The 18,994-nt window shown below is 33.5% G+C and overlaps 3 protein-coding genes across 10 annotated transcripts in view; all 3 read left to right on the top strand.

Moving 5' to 3' along the window:
• Positions 1-2,826: 2,826 nt before the first annotated feature.
• Positions 2,827-4,464, top strand: LOC105214149 (nucleolin-like). The gene is made up of 2 exons (XM_011187394.3): positions 2,827-3,620; positions 3,698-4,464. The coding sequence occupies exons 1-2, from the start codon at positions 3,146-3,148 to the stop codon at positions 4,039-4,041; spliced, it is 819 nt and encodes a 272-aa protein (XP_011185696.1). The 5' UTR covers positions 2,827-3,145; the 3' UTR covers positions 4,042-4,464.
• Positions 4,465-4,813: 349 nt separating this feature from the next.
• LOC105214147 (chromosomal protein D1-like) lies at positions 4,814-5,876 on the top strand. The gene is made up of 2 exons (XM_011187393.3): positions 4,814-5,322; positions 5,386-5,876. Exons 1-2 carry the CDS (start codon positions 5,001-5,003, stop codon positions 5,727-5,729), a joined length of 666 nt encoding a protein of 221 aa, XP_011185695.1. The 5' UTR covers positions 4,814-5,000; the 3' UTR covers positions 5,730-5,876.
• Positions 5,877-6,217: 341 nt separating this feature from the next.
• The window catches only part of LOC105214146 (maternal protein pumilio), a 334,815-nt gene continuing 322,038 nt past the window's right edge, over positions 6,218-18,994 (top strand). For 7 of the 8 annotated variants that reach the window (XM_054229106.1, XM_054229100.1, XM_054229093.1 and 4 more), the window contains exons 1-3: positions 6,218-7,022; positions 12,347-13,510; positions 15,044-15,955. In XM_054229106.1, the coding sequence (XP_054085081.1) occupies positions 13,319-13,510; positions 15,044-15,955 (1,104 nt within the window). In that variant the 5' untranslated portion in view covers positions 6,218-7,022; positions 12,347-13,318. The remainder of the gene's footprint in view (positions 7,023-12,346; positions 13,511-15,043; positions 15,956-18,994) is intronic. The other variant, XM_054229117.1, reaches the window with a different exon arrangement.

Raw genomic sequence — 18,994 nt, 5'->3', positions numbered from 1 at the left:
AAAACGCATAAAATTTGCAAAATCTCATCGGTTCTTTATTTGAAACGTTAGATTGGTTCATGACATTTACTTTTTGAAGATAATTTCATTTAAATGTTGACCGCGGCTGCGTCTTAGGTGGTCCATTCGGAAAGTCCAATTTTGGGCAACTTTTTCGAGCATTTCGGCCGGAATAGCCCGAATTTCTTCGGAAATGTTGTCTTCCAAAGCTGGAATAGTTGCTGGCTTATTTCTGTAGACTTTAGACTTGACGTAGCCCCACAAAAAATAGTCTAAAGGCGTTAAATCGCATGATCTTGGTGGCCAACTTACGGGTCCATTTCTTGAGATGAATTGTTCTCCGAAGTTTTCCCTCAAAATGGCCATAGAATCGCGAGCTGTGTGGCATGTAGCGCCATCTTGTTGAAACCACATGTCAACCAAGTTCAGTTCTTCCATTTTTGGCAACAAAAAGTTTGTTAGCATCGAACGATAGCGATCGCCATTCACCGTAACGTTGCGTCCAACAGCATCTTTGAAAAAATACGGTCCAATGATTCCACCAGCGTACAAACCACACCAAACAGTGCATTTTTCGGGATGCATGGGCAGTTCTTGAACGGCTTCTGGTTGCTCTTCACCCCAAATGCGGCAATTTTGCTTATTTACGTAGCCATTCAACCAGAAATGAGCCTCATCGCTGAACAAAATTTGTCGATAAAAAAGCGGAACACCGAACACTGATTTTGGTAATAAAATTCAATGATTTGCAAGCGTTGCTCGTTAGTAAGTCTATTCATGATGAAATGTCAAAGCATACTGAGCATCTTTCTCTTTGACACCATGTCTGAAATCCCACGTGATCTGTCAAATACTAATGCATGAAAATCCTAACCTCAAAAAAATCACCCGTTATATATTTTTTTTTTTATTGGAAGCTTCTCTTTAAATGTTTTGTAATGAAAATTTGTACTATAAACGAAGTAAAAAAGCAGGGAGATAACGCAAACCCAGTATTGAATCCAACCGTTTCAGAAGCTTGTTTCACCTTCATCGGTTTATATTTTTCAATTATTCATACTTTTGGCACTTTATTGTCGTTTGTTATTCTAAAATTTTGGTGGAAATAAATTTTTACTTCACAAGTATTTTGCATACTTGGTTCCTTTGGTGCATACGTGCTCCGATAGTATCCTTAACGAGATATTCTTCATGAAGTTAGGCTGGTAAATATCGAAAGAAGTGTTTATATCTTTTTCATAGCCTTTACTTCAATAAATACTTTTTATCTATATTTTGTATGTATATATATATGTAAAATTTTTTATTTCGCCATAATATTTTTAATCGCCTTTTCTTAGAACTTAGTTCAAACAATCTTCATGCAATTTTTGTTTCCAAAGTGCGATTTCCATGTTATCTACTTACAAATCTTCACATAATTTCTTTTTTTTTAATGCCTTAATTTTCCATTTTATTTATGCTTTATAAAATATGTTAGATAAAAATTACACAAATTACAAATGTTAGAAACATTAATGCTAATTTAAAATCACCACAAATATTAGAACTCGCATAAATGTATATAAATATATGTATTTCTGACTGATTTGCCGTTGGTACGAAAAACGCATGTACGAAGATATAGAATTAGAAGAAAAGAACGAATTATAGGCAAAAAAATAAAAAGCGAAAATATTATAATACTACACCAATAAACCTGGGGAAATATAAACCTAAATACATATTTGTATAAAAAAAACTTATAAATATAAATTAATAATTTGTTATGCTCTTATCACTACAAACATATGTGTATTATAAATATCATTCTTATTATTTTTTTAGTAAAGTAACACTTTTAAAGTCTATAAAAAGCAAACGACAAATACAAACTTAAATTAAAAATAAATGCATATATGTAAATGTAATTTTCTTTCCAAGAAATCTAGAAAACTAGTAAAAAATAATATAAAACGCAATGTCGAAAAAATAAATCGTACATATATAATAAAAACAAAGAATGTGTATTTAATTACTCGCTTTAGGATATTAAAGTAAAGATAATGAAGAATATTTCTAGAAATATTTTGGTTAAAAAAAAAACAGACAAAAAAATAGATTGAAATTAACCATTATTTCTTTCCGTCTGTGCACAAGGTGAAGCCGCCATATTGTATTCGGTAACTACTTCTTCGCAGAATCTCATTTCCATACCAACTTTCAACTTAAATATTAAAACTTTTTCTAATAGCCACATATCCACTTTCAATAGTTTACATTCATTTATAAAAAAATACAAAAAACATTTCAAAGAAAACCACGATAATCAAAAATACCCCACATACCTGTTAACAGCGCCATCTATATCTGAACTCCAAAAATTAGTAAAAGTTAGAATTCTAAGTTAAACATGTTGTTAATTTAACTCATGTACTTTTGCAATATGCCAGTAAAGAATTTCATACATTTTAATCTAATATTTGTTATTCTACAAACAAAATTCATATGCGACACAAGAGTTAAGCAAGCCAAGCTTAGATGGGCAGCACTTTGCTAATATTTTCAAACTAACCGTATTCCTCGCCATGCAAAAAATTGCAACACGAGTACCAATATATAAAAGTGTTGCAACCAAAAATATATATTTTCCATTGTTTTACTCTTTAGAAATATAATTAATTTTAAAATCTTTAAAAATATCTACGGAACATAAATTGGAAAAATTACAATTTTTTTTAAATAAAAGTTTTATTTGCAAACATTTTCAGCAAAAACCTTTTTCTGCTCCGTTCTCGTTTTTGCGCATTACTTAGTGAACCCTGACGCCATCCCTTTTTCTTTGTAGTTTTCTTTCTGTGCTCATTTTGAAAAAGGTAACAAATAGAACCGACGCCAAGCTTCGTGTGATCTATTAATTAATCGAAAATTGCCCGAAACACAAAAAGAGCAAATTTAAATTGTATACTGGCTTGTGTAAATTAACAATTATCGGTAGTTTTGTGCAATTATTTAATTATATGTTATATAGTTGGCTTAATCAAACATTTTTGAGAGCAAGTATTTGCATTGAAAAATCAGTCACGCACGCATACATACACATTTGAACGGCGGCGGTTGTAAGGCGAATAGAACAAAAGGAGAGAACGCAAATTATATCGAAAAAATGGAAGATGTAAAGAAGCGCGTCCACGATGAAGTTGAAAGTGAAGATGAAGGTGCAATTGTTTCAACTGGAAATAATAGCAGTACTACCATTCCGAAGAAACGCGGTCGTCCCTCCAATCCAGATAAGGTGAAGAAGGCGCCAACTGGTCGCGGCCGTGGTAGACCGGCTAAAAATTCGAGCGGCAAAAAGAGCGTCGCTGAACCGGTTTCCGAAGATGAAGCGCCGGTAGCCGCTAATGGCGGTCGAGGTCGTCCACCGAAGTCTGTGGGAAGTGCACCAGGAAAAGGTCGTGGTCGTCCAAAGAAGCAACCACAAGCTTCAGAGGAAGAAGATGAAGATGTTGCCGAAGAAGACGATGAAGAGGATGAGCAGAGTGACTACAAACGCAGTGGAAAAAAACCCGGTCGTAAGCCAAAGTCACCAAAGAAAGTTGGTAGACCAAAAAAGGCCGTGAGTGAGGATGAGGATGATGGTATGTGGTTTACTATAAAAATAAAAATATCAAAATGTTTTTTATGATATTTGCTATTTAAACATTTTCATAAATAGAATCTGGAGATGATAAACGCGTTGTTACTGGACGAGGTCGTGGGAAAAAGGTAGCAGCAGTTGCTGCAAAACGGCCAGCAACGGCTGCCGCTAATGGGGGAGTGCCGAAAAAACGTGGTCGACCTGCAGGCTCTAAAAAATCCACTCCAGGAAGACCGGGTCGTAAACCAGCTAAAGAAGTTGATTCCGCGGATGATTCACAAGACAAAGATGACGATGATGATATGGAGTCGTCAGAAGATGATCACAAGAAATCCAAAAACAAAGATGATACTGAAGAAGACACGGGTGCAAATAGCAACGAAGAGGATGATTTAGCAGACGGTGAAGAATCTGCCGCTTAAAGCCGGTACGGCGAATTATAGATTAAAATTGCAGGAAACGCAAATGTTTCGGTAGTTATATTAAGCAGATCATTACACACATACAAACAAAAATAATATACATCTCTTCATATGCATTTATTAAACAAGAATAACAATAGAAATAAGTTTGATTTGTAATTTTTTGAGTACAGTTATCGGCAAGTATTTTTACATGTTAGTCGTTGGGAAAAATTGTATTAAACAAATTCTTCTAAATCAGTATAGTGGGAATTTGTGAAACATTAATGGTTTTTGGGGTTAGTTTAGCACACAATCATTTTGACAAAATTATGTATGGTTTATATGGGTTAGTTTACTTGAGAAAATGCATTAATGTATAACCATTATAAAACTAAATATATATAAAATGCAATTTTGCATTATTTTACATTAATATAAATTGTACATTGTAGTTGGATACATCACCAATATAAAGCATTATTTAGAAACAAGAGACTGATCCTTATCTGTATTAACGCGTTTTTAAATTTATTCATATTGTTTAATCCCGGTACACTTAAAACTTTGTGTGTAACTAATTATACTTCCATATTTCAATAAACAAAATACATTGGTTTTTGATTGTGTGATGTAAACGTTTTTAAATAAACTTTGAATGTGCAACCAAAATTTAGATGAAATTTTTCAATATTTTTATTAAAAGTAAAAAATAGTTACAAACTGTATTAACTTTGGTCACGAACGAATTTTGTAAACGACTTTTTTTAGAAAACGTTTCTTTAAACCGTGGCATCACTATCCAAAGTGTGAGCATATGATTGATAAATAACCGACAAAATAATTGTGTTTCACATAAAATAAGATTTACGTTTCTTAATATTTATTCACTTTAAAATAAACAAAATGTTTATTTGAAACGTGTTTAACTACTTTAAGTTTGCAATTATTCTTCAATACATTTGGTTCAGTCAAACAATATGCAAAGGAGTTCTGCCAAAAATCAACAAAACAACTTGTTAAATTTCGACAATAATACGGGCAGTCTTATTGACAAGATGGCGCCACGTCGAGGAAGACCGCGTAAACTTGGTAAACTGAAAATTACACATCCAATCGTTGCAACTGGGAAAGGACGTGGGCGGCCGAAAGTGCCAAATCTGTCAACAGAATTGCATGGTATTGTCGCGAGTAGCAAAGTTGTAAAAAAACCTTTTCAAAGTCACCAATTAAAGTCAGTCGGTAGAGTTGAACGACGTGGTCGTCCGAGAAAGGAGAAACCATGTAGCGACAGTGAGAATTGTAAGAACTGATATTAAACCCCAATATATTCGTATATAAAGTAATTTATTTCTCTTTTTGCAGCATATTGTGATGAAAAACCAGAATTTGAGGAACGTCGGCCAGTTGGAAGACCTTCTACAGGTGCTGTAAATTTAAATATTGTGCGGACTGGTCGAGGTCAAGGGCGCCCAAAGAAATTAGAATCAAGAACAAACGCTACAGTAAAAGTAAATCAAAGTAACGATAATCAACCAATGAAGAAACGTGGACGACCAAGCAAAGGTGGAATTCCCTACAAACCAACGGGAAAACCAAGAGGACGTCCTAAGAGCGAAAATAAAACTACGCAGAAAATAGAAGATACTTCAGAAGAATATCAACGTGGGAATGGGGATGTAGATGTAAATGATAAACATATAGTATAAAGAAACTTCTGTATAGACTTTTTTTATAGAAATACTTTTCATAAACTACCATTCGATTTTTCCATATATGCGTGCTAATTTGTGAAAAAAAAATTAATAAGCCAAATGCTGTTATTAAAATATCTTTGAATTTTTATTTTCCTACGATTTGTGTAAAGTTGTTATTAAATTTTGAGGAGAATTATTTAAGTTTGAGATTTGATCTTTTTCAAGTCTGACAAGTTTGTACATATATTAAAATTTCTTCATCAAAACTTAGTCTTATGTAAGAATGTATCTACATATATAGTTTTTTAATAAATAAAGTTTTGACCGCAACATTAAAAAATATGGACTATTAAAATAAACCCTTGAGCACTTTCAAATTTATTTAAGAATATTTCACTACCAAATGACTTTACAAATCTGGCAATATTTACAGTGCTTAATATTAACATTATATGAATTGCAAATAGGTAGCAGCTTTACCAAACAAAGAAACACAGAGTGTTTGCAATTTGAGTAATAAAGAATTTTCGCAACACGAGTAGAACTTTTCACGCCGCTGCGGAAAATTCTTGTATTCTTGTATAGTAGAGTATTAACATTTGTGTATTCTTGCAAATATTTCACTATTCACTGATAAAGTAATTAAATATTTTGTACAAATTATATATGATTCTGTACACAAAAATTGTGAATTTGTAATTTGTAATTTTCTGTACGTCTTGAGTGTTGTGTGTTGTATACTCAGTGCTAGCAGCAAGCAATGTGTTGTTGCTGTCGCTCTCGCTGTCGCGTTTCTTTGCAAATATCAATAAGAACTAAATTATAAGAAAAGACCATATCCATAACGCCGAACATAATTATATTTAAAGGCAATGTAATATATTGAAATTGATTTTGAGAAGTGTGCTGAAGTGGTTTGTTACAAGTTCTACAAGAATATTTACAAAGTTATAATAGCCAGAACTTCTAAAAACGAAGTAAGTGAAAAGTTAAATACAAGTCAAAGCGATTATCAGGAGCAAAACTGGACATTTTCGTTCACATCCACAAAATCTGTGTACATATCTACATATATGATCGTATAATACAGTATAAAGTTAAAGAGGATTAGTTTAAAAACCCTCCTGTGGAGTAAAGTCAAAAAAGTGTGTGTTTCAAATATTCAAAACAAATAAAACTTCAAACAAGTATGTAACTAATTCAATCAGTGTTATCTAGTGTCACCTGTATGTTCCAGCCATAGTTCTATCAAGCAATAAACATCAATGAAAAACACATGAATTGGAAGGAGAACTGAACTAAATGGTAAGTATAGTTGCAAGCCTTCATAGGCATGCCAATATAAAACAAAATATATTTGAACTAAAATTTATTTTCAAATAAAGTTATACTTTAATCCTCTAAATTATATGTATGAAGATAAGTATATATACAGTATATAGATATTATGTAAATAAATATTTTGAGGTGAATTCAGCAAAAATAAATGTAACAATATAAAAATGATAAGATTCTGTAAAATGTACAAAAAATGTACAGTACATAAGTATATCTTTCACTATTATGTATATACAGATTTGTACATATTCTTTATTATTTTTATGAAACTGCAATTTTATTTGTAAAAAAAATTATTTTTTTTATTTTTAAACGCTAACATTTTATAACTTCCTCTTTCTGTGTGCCTCTTTCTTGTGCATATATTTTTGTTATTTGTTTTCAATTTTGTCGGTGTTTGGCAAAGTTTGTGTTTGTTATGCCTGTCTCATGTGCGCTCATTTATTAGTGTTGTGTACGCTTTGCAACAACAAAAATAAATAGTAAAAGCGAAGTATTCAAGAAAGGGCTAAAGAGAAGATTGAGTGTATTTCTATAACCAAAGAATAAATTGAGCAAAGAAGAATGACATAGAAGAAGACGCTAGCAGTCCGCATTGAAATGGGCGAGTATATTAAAATTCTTAAACTATTCCTACCTATCCCAAAAGATAGATATATATATATATATAAATTTCATTTTTTTTAATGCTGAGTGTTTTATGGGCCAGCTAAAATAAGTAAGTCTTTCAACTAATGACTAGAATTGATTTTAATGTATGCCAGTGTTGGGTAGTTTCGAGCGAGTAGAGGATAATGCGGAAAGTGTATGCAAAAATAAAGAGAGAATTGAGCACACAAAAAGGAATTTCAATAAAAGTGAGAAATGGATTATCATTGCCGAAGCTAGTTAATGGAAAAACGAGCGAACAAAACAACGAATGAGTGAAACACGACCTCAACATTGCTTTTCTGCTGTCGCAACGAAACGCACTTCCAAAGACAGAGTGAAACAGAAACAATTTGTGTGTGTTCTCGCGACGAGTTCAATTTCATCCTGTGTAAATAATTTGTAATTAATGCAAAAACGCCTAAAAATCAAGAATAAACGCAATAGTTTTTTACATCAGATTTTATTGTATTATTATGTGTCGTGTGTGAATATGATAGAAAACGTGTAAATAAATAAAGGGTATAATAGTAATAAAAAAAAACTAAACCGATAAAAAAACGCCGCTTTGCTGCATTGTCAGTCGTTCGTTCTTGTTTGCCATTGTCGTACCCGGACTGCAACCAAAATAACGAGCGTCAGTAATTTTGTGTAGTTTTTACAAGTGCAAAATTTATCAACAAACAAATGTGTTTCTTGTGAGTTATGAATTGTGTATCGAAAAATGAAAAATCAAAATAAACACAAATATATATAAATATAATTATATGTACGTTTGTGGTGTAAAGTTTTGTGTGTGAATTTTAAAAATTTGAAGGGTATATATTTGTAACTACAAGTTGCGAAATAACGAGCAAACAACACGCGGTTGAACCGAGCATCAGAAATACACGGCCGATTACCTATGAAGTGGATGATTTTAAATGTACCTACACACTCGCAAAGACTCATACATATGCCTTCCGAAATCCTTTGACCAAACAAATAAGAGCGTTGAGCCGTGCATGTGAAAAAATAAGGTAAAAATTCAATATAAGCGGCATATGTAAATATCGACTAAATATTGAATAAGTAAAAAATAATGTAAAGGAACTAAAATTAATGAATAAGTGCTCTACAAAGTTATACAAACGTTTTATATTCTTTCACCTCTCCACTGCTTAAAGGGAGCGTTATCCCATCTGTGTTTTGTTCATACGTACATAACTACACTTTTGTGCTTCTTCGATTTCTACATACATGTATTAAATCGTTGTTTCCTTGGTCAGAAGCTCTCGTTTTCCATCTCTACGGTAAAAGCATACAATAACAAAAGATAGGAAACCGCCTCAGCACCGAGAAGCAATACATATTATTAGCGTTTCTGTTGTAGGAACTGTATTGGTAGAATTTAGTTTCTTCGATTGATTTTTAGTGGCGCTCACCGAGCGCTGTAATGTCAGTGTTAAAGCCGGCTGCTGCAGGAGTATTTTCGCCCTTTCAACAAATAGCCTTCTGTTATTTTACTCTATTCTTCGCGTTTTTGCTTTTGGCTTTGTATACGCATATTGGTATATAAGATTTTGTTGGAATCTTTTCCATGTTTCATGTTTTTCTCTGAATTTGTTTCTTCTATGTTTCATGTACGTGTACTTTTCGCCCTTTTATAATGCAAGCTAGTTCTTTATTTTTGTACATTGACTTCTTTCATTTCACATTTCGTTCTTAAAATTTACGGTGCTTTAATCAATTCGCTTTCTATGTAAATGAACTGTAAATTAGGAAAGGCGTTTTATATAAAGGAAAATAATAGTTGCAAATAGTAAAAAGTTTTATTGAAATAATAATGAGAGAATCTTTATAACGTACTTATGTTATGTCTATTTTGATTTATGGTAATTTATTTAAATTCAGATTCCTTAGAAGCTTGGAAACTAAGCAACTGGAATGGAATCATTTTGTACATAAAATATAATGGAAATATGTTCTTGTTATCAAGGGCAAACAAAAGCTACACCCACCATACGTCTCATTCATAAATATATTTATATAATGTACAGTCAGAGTCATTAATATTCAGTGTTGTCATACTCGTCTATTCAAACTATTCCAAAAATTAAAAAAAAAAAATTAAAATTTGGTTTTGTTTTTTTTTTATTATGTAGATCAAATCAACAGTAAATAATATACATAAAAAAAATAATACAGAATTCCATTCTTAAGAAGAAAAAAAGCAAATAACTTCAGGTACACATAAAACGAGCCTTCATTAATATTCGGTTTTTTGGTATTTAAGGCACAAAATTATTCGAAAAATTAAAACCAAAAAACATTAGTATTTGGTGGGATATCCCTTTTGTTTCAGCACCTCATTCAAACGATTTGGCATATTTTCAACAATTTTAGCAGTGTAAGCCGGCGAAATTTTATCCCATTCCTGTTGCAGCCTAATCTTCAGGTCGGTGACTGACGAAATCGTATGTTTGCGAATTTGACGATCCAATTCATCCCACATATTTTCGATGGGATTAATGTACGGTGATTGGGGGGGGGGATGGAGTACTTTGGGGCAATTATAAAGTAGCCACTCTTGTACTAACCGAGATTTATGTTTCGGGTCGTTATCTTGATAAAATTTGAATGACTCTAAAATACCGAGTTTTTCTGCGCTACTTTTTAAATTGTTTTTTAGGATATTAAGATACGACTCTTTGTTCATTATCCCATCTATAAAAACTAGTTTCCCGACCCCGTTTACTCCCATACACCCCCACACCATAACGTGACCATTGCCATGCTTTACGGTAGGCCTCAAATTTTGCGGTTGTAGCTCTTCGTTAGGTTTTCGCCATACTTTTACACGTCCATCCGAGCCAAATACGTTGAATTTACTCTCATCAGCAAATATAACGTCATTCCACCAAATCGTTGGTTTAGAAATATGGTCTTTGGCGAATTTTATACGTGCTTGTCTGTTTTTTAGCTGGACCAAAGGCTTACGTCGAGCAACGCGGCCATTATACCCCCTGGCATTAAGAGTTCTTCGAATGGTAGACGACGAAACCTCTTTACCAAATTCTTCCGCAATCTCAGTGGCAATTTTTGGTGCACTTAAACATGGATTAATCTTAATTTTTCGCACCACTGCCTTAAACTATCTCTCACTGAGCTTCTTTGGCTTACCAGTTTGTTTCAACAAATATTCTCTTCCTTCATTTTTGTAACGCCGAACAATGTCTCCTACTGTATTGACTTTCATATTGGTCATTTCTGCAATTTTTTTATAGGTTTCTCCATTCTTATGATGAAAAATTACCAACTTGATTTGCTCCAAAGTAGAATTTTTTCCTTTCCGTCCCATTGCAATTTTCTGTTCGAAATCAAACTATTTGAAACCTTTCTAGTGCATAATTAATGTTTATTTATAATACCTCAAACAAATTTTTCCATAAAACCACTTTCAGCTTAGTTTTTACAATTGTGAATTCCAATCGCGGGGAAAAACCGAATAATAATGACACGTCGTATTTTTAGGTAGCTGTAAAAATTACATCGTTGTGTTTTACAACGTGATTCAAATACCCCAAAAAAGTAGTAAATAATAAGTACATTCATCATTCTTTAATTTTCTAAAAAAAATTAACGCATTTAGTACTTTTATTTAAAAATATAGGGGGCATTAGCTTAAAACAAAACTAAAACCGAATATTAATGACTCTGACTGTACATTTCTTTTGGTTTCAATTTTTCTACAATTACAATGCAAATTCGTCGTATAGGGAATATTTTGTGGAATAAGCCTATTTAATGAATGAACTTAACTCTATTTAATTAATAAGAACTATTTTTTTAAATATATTTTTACGATTTAAATGTTTTTTTTGTTTTTGTGAGAAGATATGCACTTTTCTATAGTCTTCTAAACGGCTGTGTTTGCGAATATACATTTGAACATGTGCCCATATCTACATAAGTGAATAAATGTGCATACTTCTTTATACATATTATACTTGCATACATATAAACATATAATACATATTACTGTTGTCTATAACATATTCTGAATGTTCTTTATTCTAATGCATCAATGGTAGGATACGTTCATTTAGCTTTATTAATCGCCTTCTTTGCCGTTTTATTATTCCATGAAGTTTTCCTGTGTTGTGTTCTAAATTTAAATGAAATATTAATATTTTTGGTTTGCAATTTCTAACTATACAGTGATTAATCGAATAATTTTCTCACATTATTTGAAAAATTTTTTTTAAATTCAATTCATAGCACGGTATCAATATTTATTCTGAAAATCTTAATATATAGCCTTACCCATTTCATTAAAAAATCTAAGTTTTTATTTCAAAGGACAAACATATACTTATATTAGTTAAATACATTTCTATGTATAATTAGCCGTGGGTTAGATTAGGAGTTTTGTAACAGAATTTAATTATGAGTGGAAATGGAATGAAGGTTTTTAAAAATAACCGTGAGAAACTGTTTCCGGTGTTTTAAATATCAATTATAATTGCAATAAATTATATATTTGCTTAGTGAATTGTATCCATAACAAATATTCATATTTGCCAATTTGTATTACAGTTTGGTTTTTATAACATGATATATTAAAATACTAATATAACTTCCTTATTATCTTCTCATTGCAGTGTACATGTCTTGTCGCTATTTGTTATTGTCTACGGTCACATAAAAAAGGGATCTCAATTGTGTATAAATCGTGAAAAAGTATTTGTAAAATATTTGTGTGTAAATATATATATATATATATATATAATCGGATCACTTGTAAACATATATTAAGTGTAGTGTTATTGGCAATTTTAGCATCCGCTTCTGTATAAAGCAAAGTAAAAGTGAAATTTAAATAAGTGGTGTATAAAAGCTTTTCAAGCATTTGTAAATTATAAATCTCAATATCAAAGTATTTTAACGGTGTGCTGTAATTTCACAAGGAGAATTCAAGAATCAACTTTAAGTATACGTTGCAATTTCACGGATATAAAAGAGTGTATCCCTAACGTTTAATATAAATATTTTCGTTTCAATTAAATGTGTGGAGAAAGTGTAAAAAATAGTGTATAAGGTCGTTAGCATCAGTTATACAAGTATAACAGCATTTAAATTTTTTGATTCCGTGTAAAAAAAATCTGTTAAAGAAGCCACTTTGTAAAGAGCAAATCAAAAATAAAATAACCAAATATTCTAGTCGTCTATCGCAAATCAACACCTTTGCACATATTTTGATATTGCTTTTGTGTTTGTGTTAAGTAAAAGCCGTCAAAATAGAGCTGTTACCAACGCCCACGATTTCTATATCCACGGTTGCACCGCCAACGCTATCGCCCCATCATCATCCGCACCATCAGCATCATCTACTGCAACAATCCTTTCAACAGCAACAACAACCACCGCAGCAACAACAACATCATCATCCTAATCTGCATACACCATTCGGTGGTGGCTTTCATCATCCTTTCCCGCCACTATTGCCGCATCACCAGCAGCAACAACAGCAAACGCAATCGCAACCTAATTTTCTGCTAACACCGCCACTGCCGGCAACGCCGCAATCACAACTGCAACAACAACAACAGCAATCTCATCACCAGCAACAACATATGAAGTTATTGGGTGGCAACGATGATCGTAATGGGCGCGGCGATCAAAGTATACCGCGCGTGCAGGAAGAGGCAGCTGGCGGCTTTATATTTCAACCGCCCGGAACATCGATGCATGACATGGCTGCTGCTGAATATGCTGTACAATTTGCGCAGAAACGCTGGGCTTGCGGTGATGAACATCCCATTGACGTGAGTATATTGAACAAAATTCATTAATTTTTATTTTTTTTTTTATTATTTGCTCTTTAAAAAAATATGTTTCTTTATGTATCTACTTAAGATCCTTAAGTTCCATTTACCAAAAGAAGTATTGATTAACCTTTAAATTTCAAACGGTAGTTCACATAAAACTTCGCGTAGTCTATAAATGTATTGGATTACTTATGCATATTTTTTAGAAATGTTTCTACCATAAAGGAGCGGACAAATTGTTTTTTGTAATTATCACAGAAAGACTGAACACAATTGTGACTAAATAAGTAGAAAGCGAGAGTAGTCAATAATTTAGACATGAAAGATAAAAAATCGGTCACAAAAGCAAATGCGTGTATTTTTGTTATCTATTCTCACAACATATCGCAACGCCTGGAAAGGTGCCAGAAAATATATGCAAAAAATTAAATAAAAACAAAAGGAAATTCATATAACTTAGAGTACCAGAAATGGGCTTAAAAATAAAATATGTAAAAAAGTATTTTTTTTGATAACCATATTTACATACTTCTAGAATTATATTAGTACGTAATGATCATTTATGTGTATACTTATAAAAATGCTTAAATATCTATATATGTACGTGCATATGTTCTGTGCCGGTATTTACGATTAAGCAACCTGCAATATAGACAGTTTTACTTTTTCCCTTATTTGACGCCATTCGGGATTTAATTGTGTTGGGGGCTACTTCGTAGGGAGTGAGCTACATACTTATTATGCTTATTCACTTTTATAATTTTCTTCGCAAATGAGCAATGAGCCGTCTCTGCTGGTGCTTTATGCAACAATGCATCTTGGTGAGAAGATATCCAAAGAACACGACATCAAAACTAAATCAGCCTGACTATAATCACCCATTCGTTGGAGCTCCGATGAGAGCAGCGAAATACATACGTACATATATATGTTGTTTGCATGTTCGTCGCCGTCTCGACAAATAGTAATATACGAAAGCAACTCTGCTGCTTTGATTCACAGCACCTAAGGCACAATGGCGCCAAATGAAGTAAAAACGTCCACCTTATTCTCTTATTTAGTTCTGCACTTCCAATATACATTTCATTCTTTCATATATGTATTCGTGTAAGTTGGCGTCTTTCCCTCTTTTGTTGGCCACAGATTTTGTTTTCAACTTTGTTAAAGTTATTGTGGTCATAAGGAGTCATCGGACTTTAGAAAACATTTTTTAATTATGAAATACTTTTGAAATGCTTTATACGCACTTTGCAGTTTCCACGATTTATTTAAGAATAAACTTGGTCCTATTTTAATCCTTGTTCATTGCGTTTACTAAAGAATCCTTGTCAGTGACTTCATCCTTTTCACAATCGCTAACAACAATTACTTCTCAATGAAAATTAGTGATTTTGTGTTGTAAAAACTTGTTCCTTGTAGAGTCTGTTGGAGGTGGTGAGTCGATTTTTTTTTTTTAAGAATTATGTTAGTAGTTCTTTCTGCAACAGCATAGTCTTGTTAATAATATTTTTTTATATGTTTCTATTGTAGAACCCCGATAAATGGAAGTATAATCCACCGCCGCAAATGAATCCGGGCAATGTGACACCTGGTGCACTGCCAGGCGGCGGACCGGGCACCATTGGTCCCATCGGCATGGGCGCCAACATCGGTGGTATCGGTACGAATGGTGGTATGCATCCATCGATGGGTGGACCATCTCAGATGGGCGTTGGTCAGATGGGCGTGGGTGGTGGCAGTGCAGCTGCAGCCGCCGCTGGTATGGCGGCAATGCACACTGCTGCTGTGGCCAAGCACAATCATATGATGTCACAGGTTGTTGCCGCACAACAGCAACATCAACACCAGCAGCAACAGCAACAACAGCAGCAGCAGCACCAGCAACAACAACAACCGCCACACCCAGCACATCAACAAAATGCGCAGCAACAGCATCAGCAACATGGTGGTAACGGTGGCCAACATATGCCCCTCTCCCACTCACAACAACAACAACAGCAGCAACAACATCAACAACAGCAACAGCAGCATCCGCATCAACAGCAACATGGGCCGCCACATCCCTCTCAAATGGCATCCCATCAACAATTCGGTTCAAATTTACTCAATCATGCCATGAATAATCCTGCAGCTGCTGCAGCAGCAGCCGCTATTGCAGCAAGCATGCAGCCACCGCACATGCAAATGGCAGCCGGCATGCAAGCAGGGAACTGCAATATGTACGATCCAGGAGTACACCCAGGTGTGGGCATGAATGGTGTGCCAAAGCCACCGGGACCACCCGGTCCACCGGGCGGACCTGGCGAGTTAGTGTACTTCGGTGGTCAGCCACCAAATGCTGCTGCGGCCGCTGCTGCCGCCGCCATGGGCATGTTACCTCAAAATCCTTTTATGAATAATGCTGCCGCGGCTGCTGCTGCCGCAAATCGTAATGCAGCAGCGGTGAGTTATTAAACATTTTTTATTATTGACTTTGATTTTTAGTTTAGTTTAACATATTGCATTTTATCATTCACATTTACATTGCATTCAACTAATTATTGTAAAGTTATAATATAGAACCAGAGATAGAATTAATCATCACCATATATGTGTGTATAAACAAACGGTGAATATATGGTGATATCTATAGCTTAAGTGCTCCCGTTATATAATTTTAGTGTGCGCACATGTGGGCCTATCTACACTATTATATTCACGATAGCCGATAAGAAAATTTATGAGCGACGAAAGTACTGCAATTGATTTTCAGAAGCTTCTGCTGCTTTTAATCGTAGTCATAAGTCAAGTTCAATATGCTTTCATATCTCATATCTAAAATATTGGATATACTGATATTGGATTATATTGAATTTAATCGTATTTCCGTTTTTAAACTTCAAGTAACAACTTTACTTAATGAATTAGAAAATAAAATTGATATTATAGCTGAATAATTCTTGTGAAATAGTTATTCGCTTGTTTATCGTTATAATTAACCTTAGTTATGAATCTAACAATCTCGATTTATTGAAAGAATAACAAAATATCATATTAAACATTCATTATTGATTGATTTTAAATTCATTTATGGTGTCTTGGTCTTCTATAATTTGGTATTAGATTTACATTCTTGTTACATTCAGATGGATACGATAAGACAACACCGACTTCAACCAATTCCACTGTACGATTAGGTGTAACTATTTTCCATTTAAGTAGTGTTGTTGTGGTGTTACATTTGCAATATGAGCCACATATGAATTGGCAGAAACATCGGCAGCAGCAGCAATAACAACTGAAACAACACACCAGTACACGCTTTCTACATGGCACATACATATGTATGTTGCAAACATACAGATGAAACATTTGCTTTTGCCTCACATAAATATAGAAACGAATATGAACATATCAGTCTAACATGTGTTGTTGTTGTTGTTGTTGCATTGTAGAATTCTTCAAGTAACTTTCTGCTATTTGAACCTGTTCCTCTCCTTCTGTGAGTTAAAGTCATTCCATCTTTTCGTTATTCTTTTCTGGTCACGTTTCTTTGTAGTGTCGATGTTCGTCCCTACACGACATTCTGCCACATGCTTTTTAGCGTCAAGTTTGTTCTTTTTGCCACTGTCATCCACATCAGCATATGCCCATATTTGCTTAATTCACATTCCAGTTGTAATTTCGCATTTTAAAGCCTTCTATAGACGATGGATATATACGAGTATATACATATGTATGCAGGTATTTCAATGAGCTAGTGTTCATATACTGCAACTGAAATATTCCAATGTCTTCCGCTGCACTTTTGTTGCTGGCTATAGAAGGTACAAAAAGAGTTTGTACCAAGTGATGTGCGTGTTTATAGTTTTTACCCTACGCTAGCTGGTTCTTTTTCTATATTATATATACTCATTAAATTAGAAAATACTACTATATTGCTTATTCTGCCGAATCTATTGTCCGAAGATATCAGATGAGGGAAAGGTTATTAAATTAGAACTGTTCAAAACCGAGAGTTAATTCGTAAAAACTATTATTTAAAGTGAATATTATAAATATATTGGTCGATTTTTTGTATATTTTATGAAACTTACTTATACTTAAGTGAGCGCTGCAATATGGTTGGTTATTAGCTTCTGAAATTTGAGTCTTTGTAAACGCAATATGCTTATACATATGTATGTATGCATGTATTTTTACACGTAGAAAATCTGACCATGCTTGCTTAAACCACATTCGTTCAAATGCACTTGTAGCCGCCTGCATGCTTATTCACATGTTTTGTGCGAGTGCACGATGTTTGGCCGGCATTTCGCCGGTAAGTAATCATTTGAAGAGATCGGGTTATGCCGGCCGGCATTTACTGCAAAACAACACGTTTAATTGTTTATTTATTTACATTTTATATGACGCTGATTAATAGTTAGCATGCACTTCTCGCATTATTTCTGTTCGATAAACAGCTGAGAGTTATGTAAAGTTGAAATTTCAAATGTGCAAACATTTTTTAAATTAATATGTCTTCTTCTAACTTGGTTTCTTCAATCTTCGTGTACTTATTTATCATGCCTTTTTCATGTCTATATTTTCTTCAATTAATCTGAAAAAAAAATCATAAATTAATAGTATTGGCACGTGTTCTGTGTTCGATTATTTCCATCTTTTGTATGTATTTGCGCTGTCAAGATATCCATTTTTGCACTTTGCTGTGTATTTCATTGACTTTGTGTTGTTGCTATTGCTGATTTCATGCTATTATTTATTATTTTCAAAATACATTCGTATGCATGTGTACATGTTTCCCACTCAGAGCGCAAAGGTAGTAAACAAAAATCAATATGCTCATTTTCTCTGGGACTTTATACAAATATATTTAGTGCCCTAGGTCCCAGCGCAGCACTCAAACTTTGTATTAGCGCTGATATTTGCATTTTATTCAAATATATTCGTTACTCGTTCGTTTATGCCTCGGCGCGGCCGATCTGTGAGAAAATCACGATCGCGCCTCATTAATATCTTGCTAACCAGTCGCCTCTGTGCTGCTACCCCCCTTTTTTCATACTATGGATAGCTGGCTCCACACAATTCGCATATCCAAAAAGTAAAGGAAAAATATTTAACTCTCTCTCTCTCTCTCATCGTTACGTTATGCTCGTAGCCGACCCCCTGTTGACTCTTGCTCTGTTGCTTTTTACATTTTCAACTTCGTGTTTTGCTATTTGTTTTATATTTCTATATCTTTTTTTTCTAGTTGCCAATCCAGCATTGCCGGCAATTACTTCAATTAAATTGTCAGTTAATTGCTCTGCAAATTATTTGTAACATTAAATAAGGGTAAATGCTTAGTGATTATATCATTATGTTGATAGATCGTTTATGAATCGGTCATTTTGTTATTCTAAACATTTGTATAAAAAAAATTGTATTATATTATTATCTGCTGCAACTCCAATATGGTAGCCTCCATTTATAATTTGTGAGTTTCATTCTATTTTAAAT

This window comes from Zeugodacus cucurbitae, chromosome 2 (assembly GCF_028554725.1).
Source record: "Zeugodacus cucurbitae isolate PBARC_wt_2022May chromosome 2, idZeuCucr1.2, whole genome shotgun sequence".
Taxonomy (NCBI): domain Eukaryota; kingdom Metazoa; phylum Arthropoda; class Insecta; order Diptera; family Tephritidae; genus Zeugodacus; species Zeugodacus cucurbitae.
The sequence above is the reverse complement of the archived record's forward strand: the minus strand, read 5'-3'. Positions and strand labels throughout refer to the sequence as shown.

Bases quoted from the DNA above. Each gene is read 5' to 3' on its own strand.
- LOC105214149 (XM_011187394.3), top strand. From the start codon at position 3,146: ATGGAAGATGTAAAGAAGCGCGTCCACGATGAAGTTGAAAGTGAAGAT. The intron at 3,621-3,697 runs GTATGTGGTTTA...TTTCATAAATAG, and splicing joins GAGTGAGGATGAGGATGATG to AATCTGGAGATGATAAACGC.
- LOC105214147 (XM_011187393.3), top strand. From the start codon at position 5,001: ATGCAAAGGAGTTCTGCCAAAAATCAACAAAACAACTTGTTAAATTTC. The intron at 5,323-5,385 runs GTAAGAACTGAT...CTCTTTTTGCAG, and splicing joins ATGTAGCGACAGTGAGAATT to CATATTGTGATGAAAAACCA.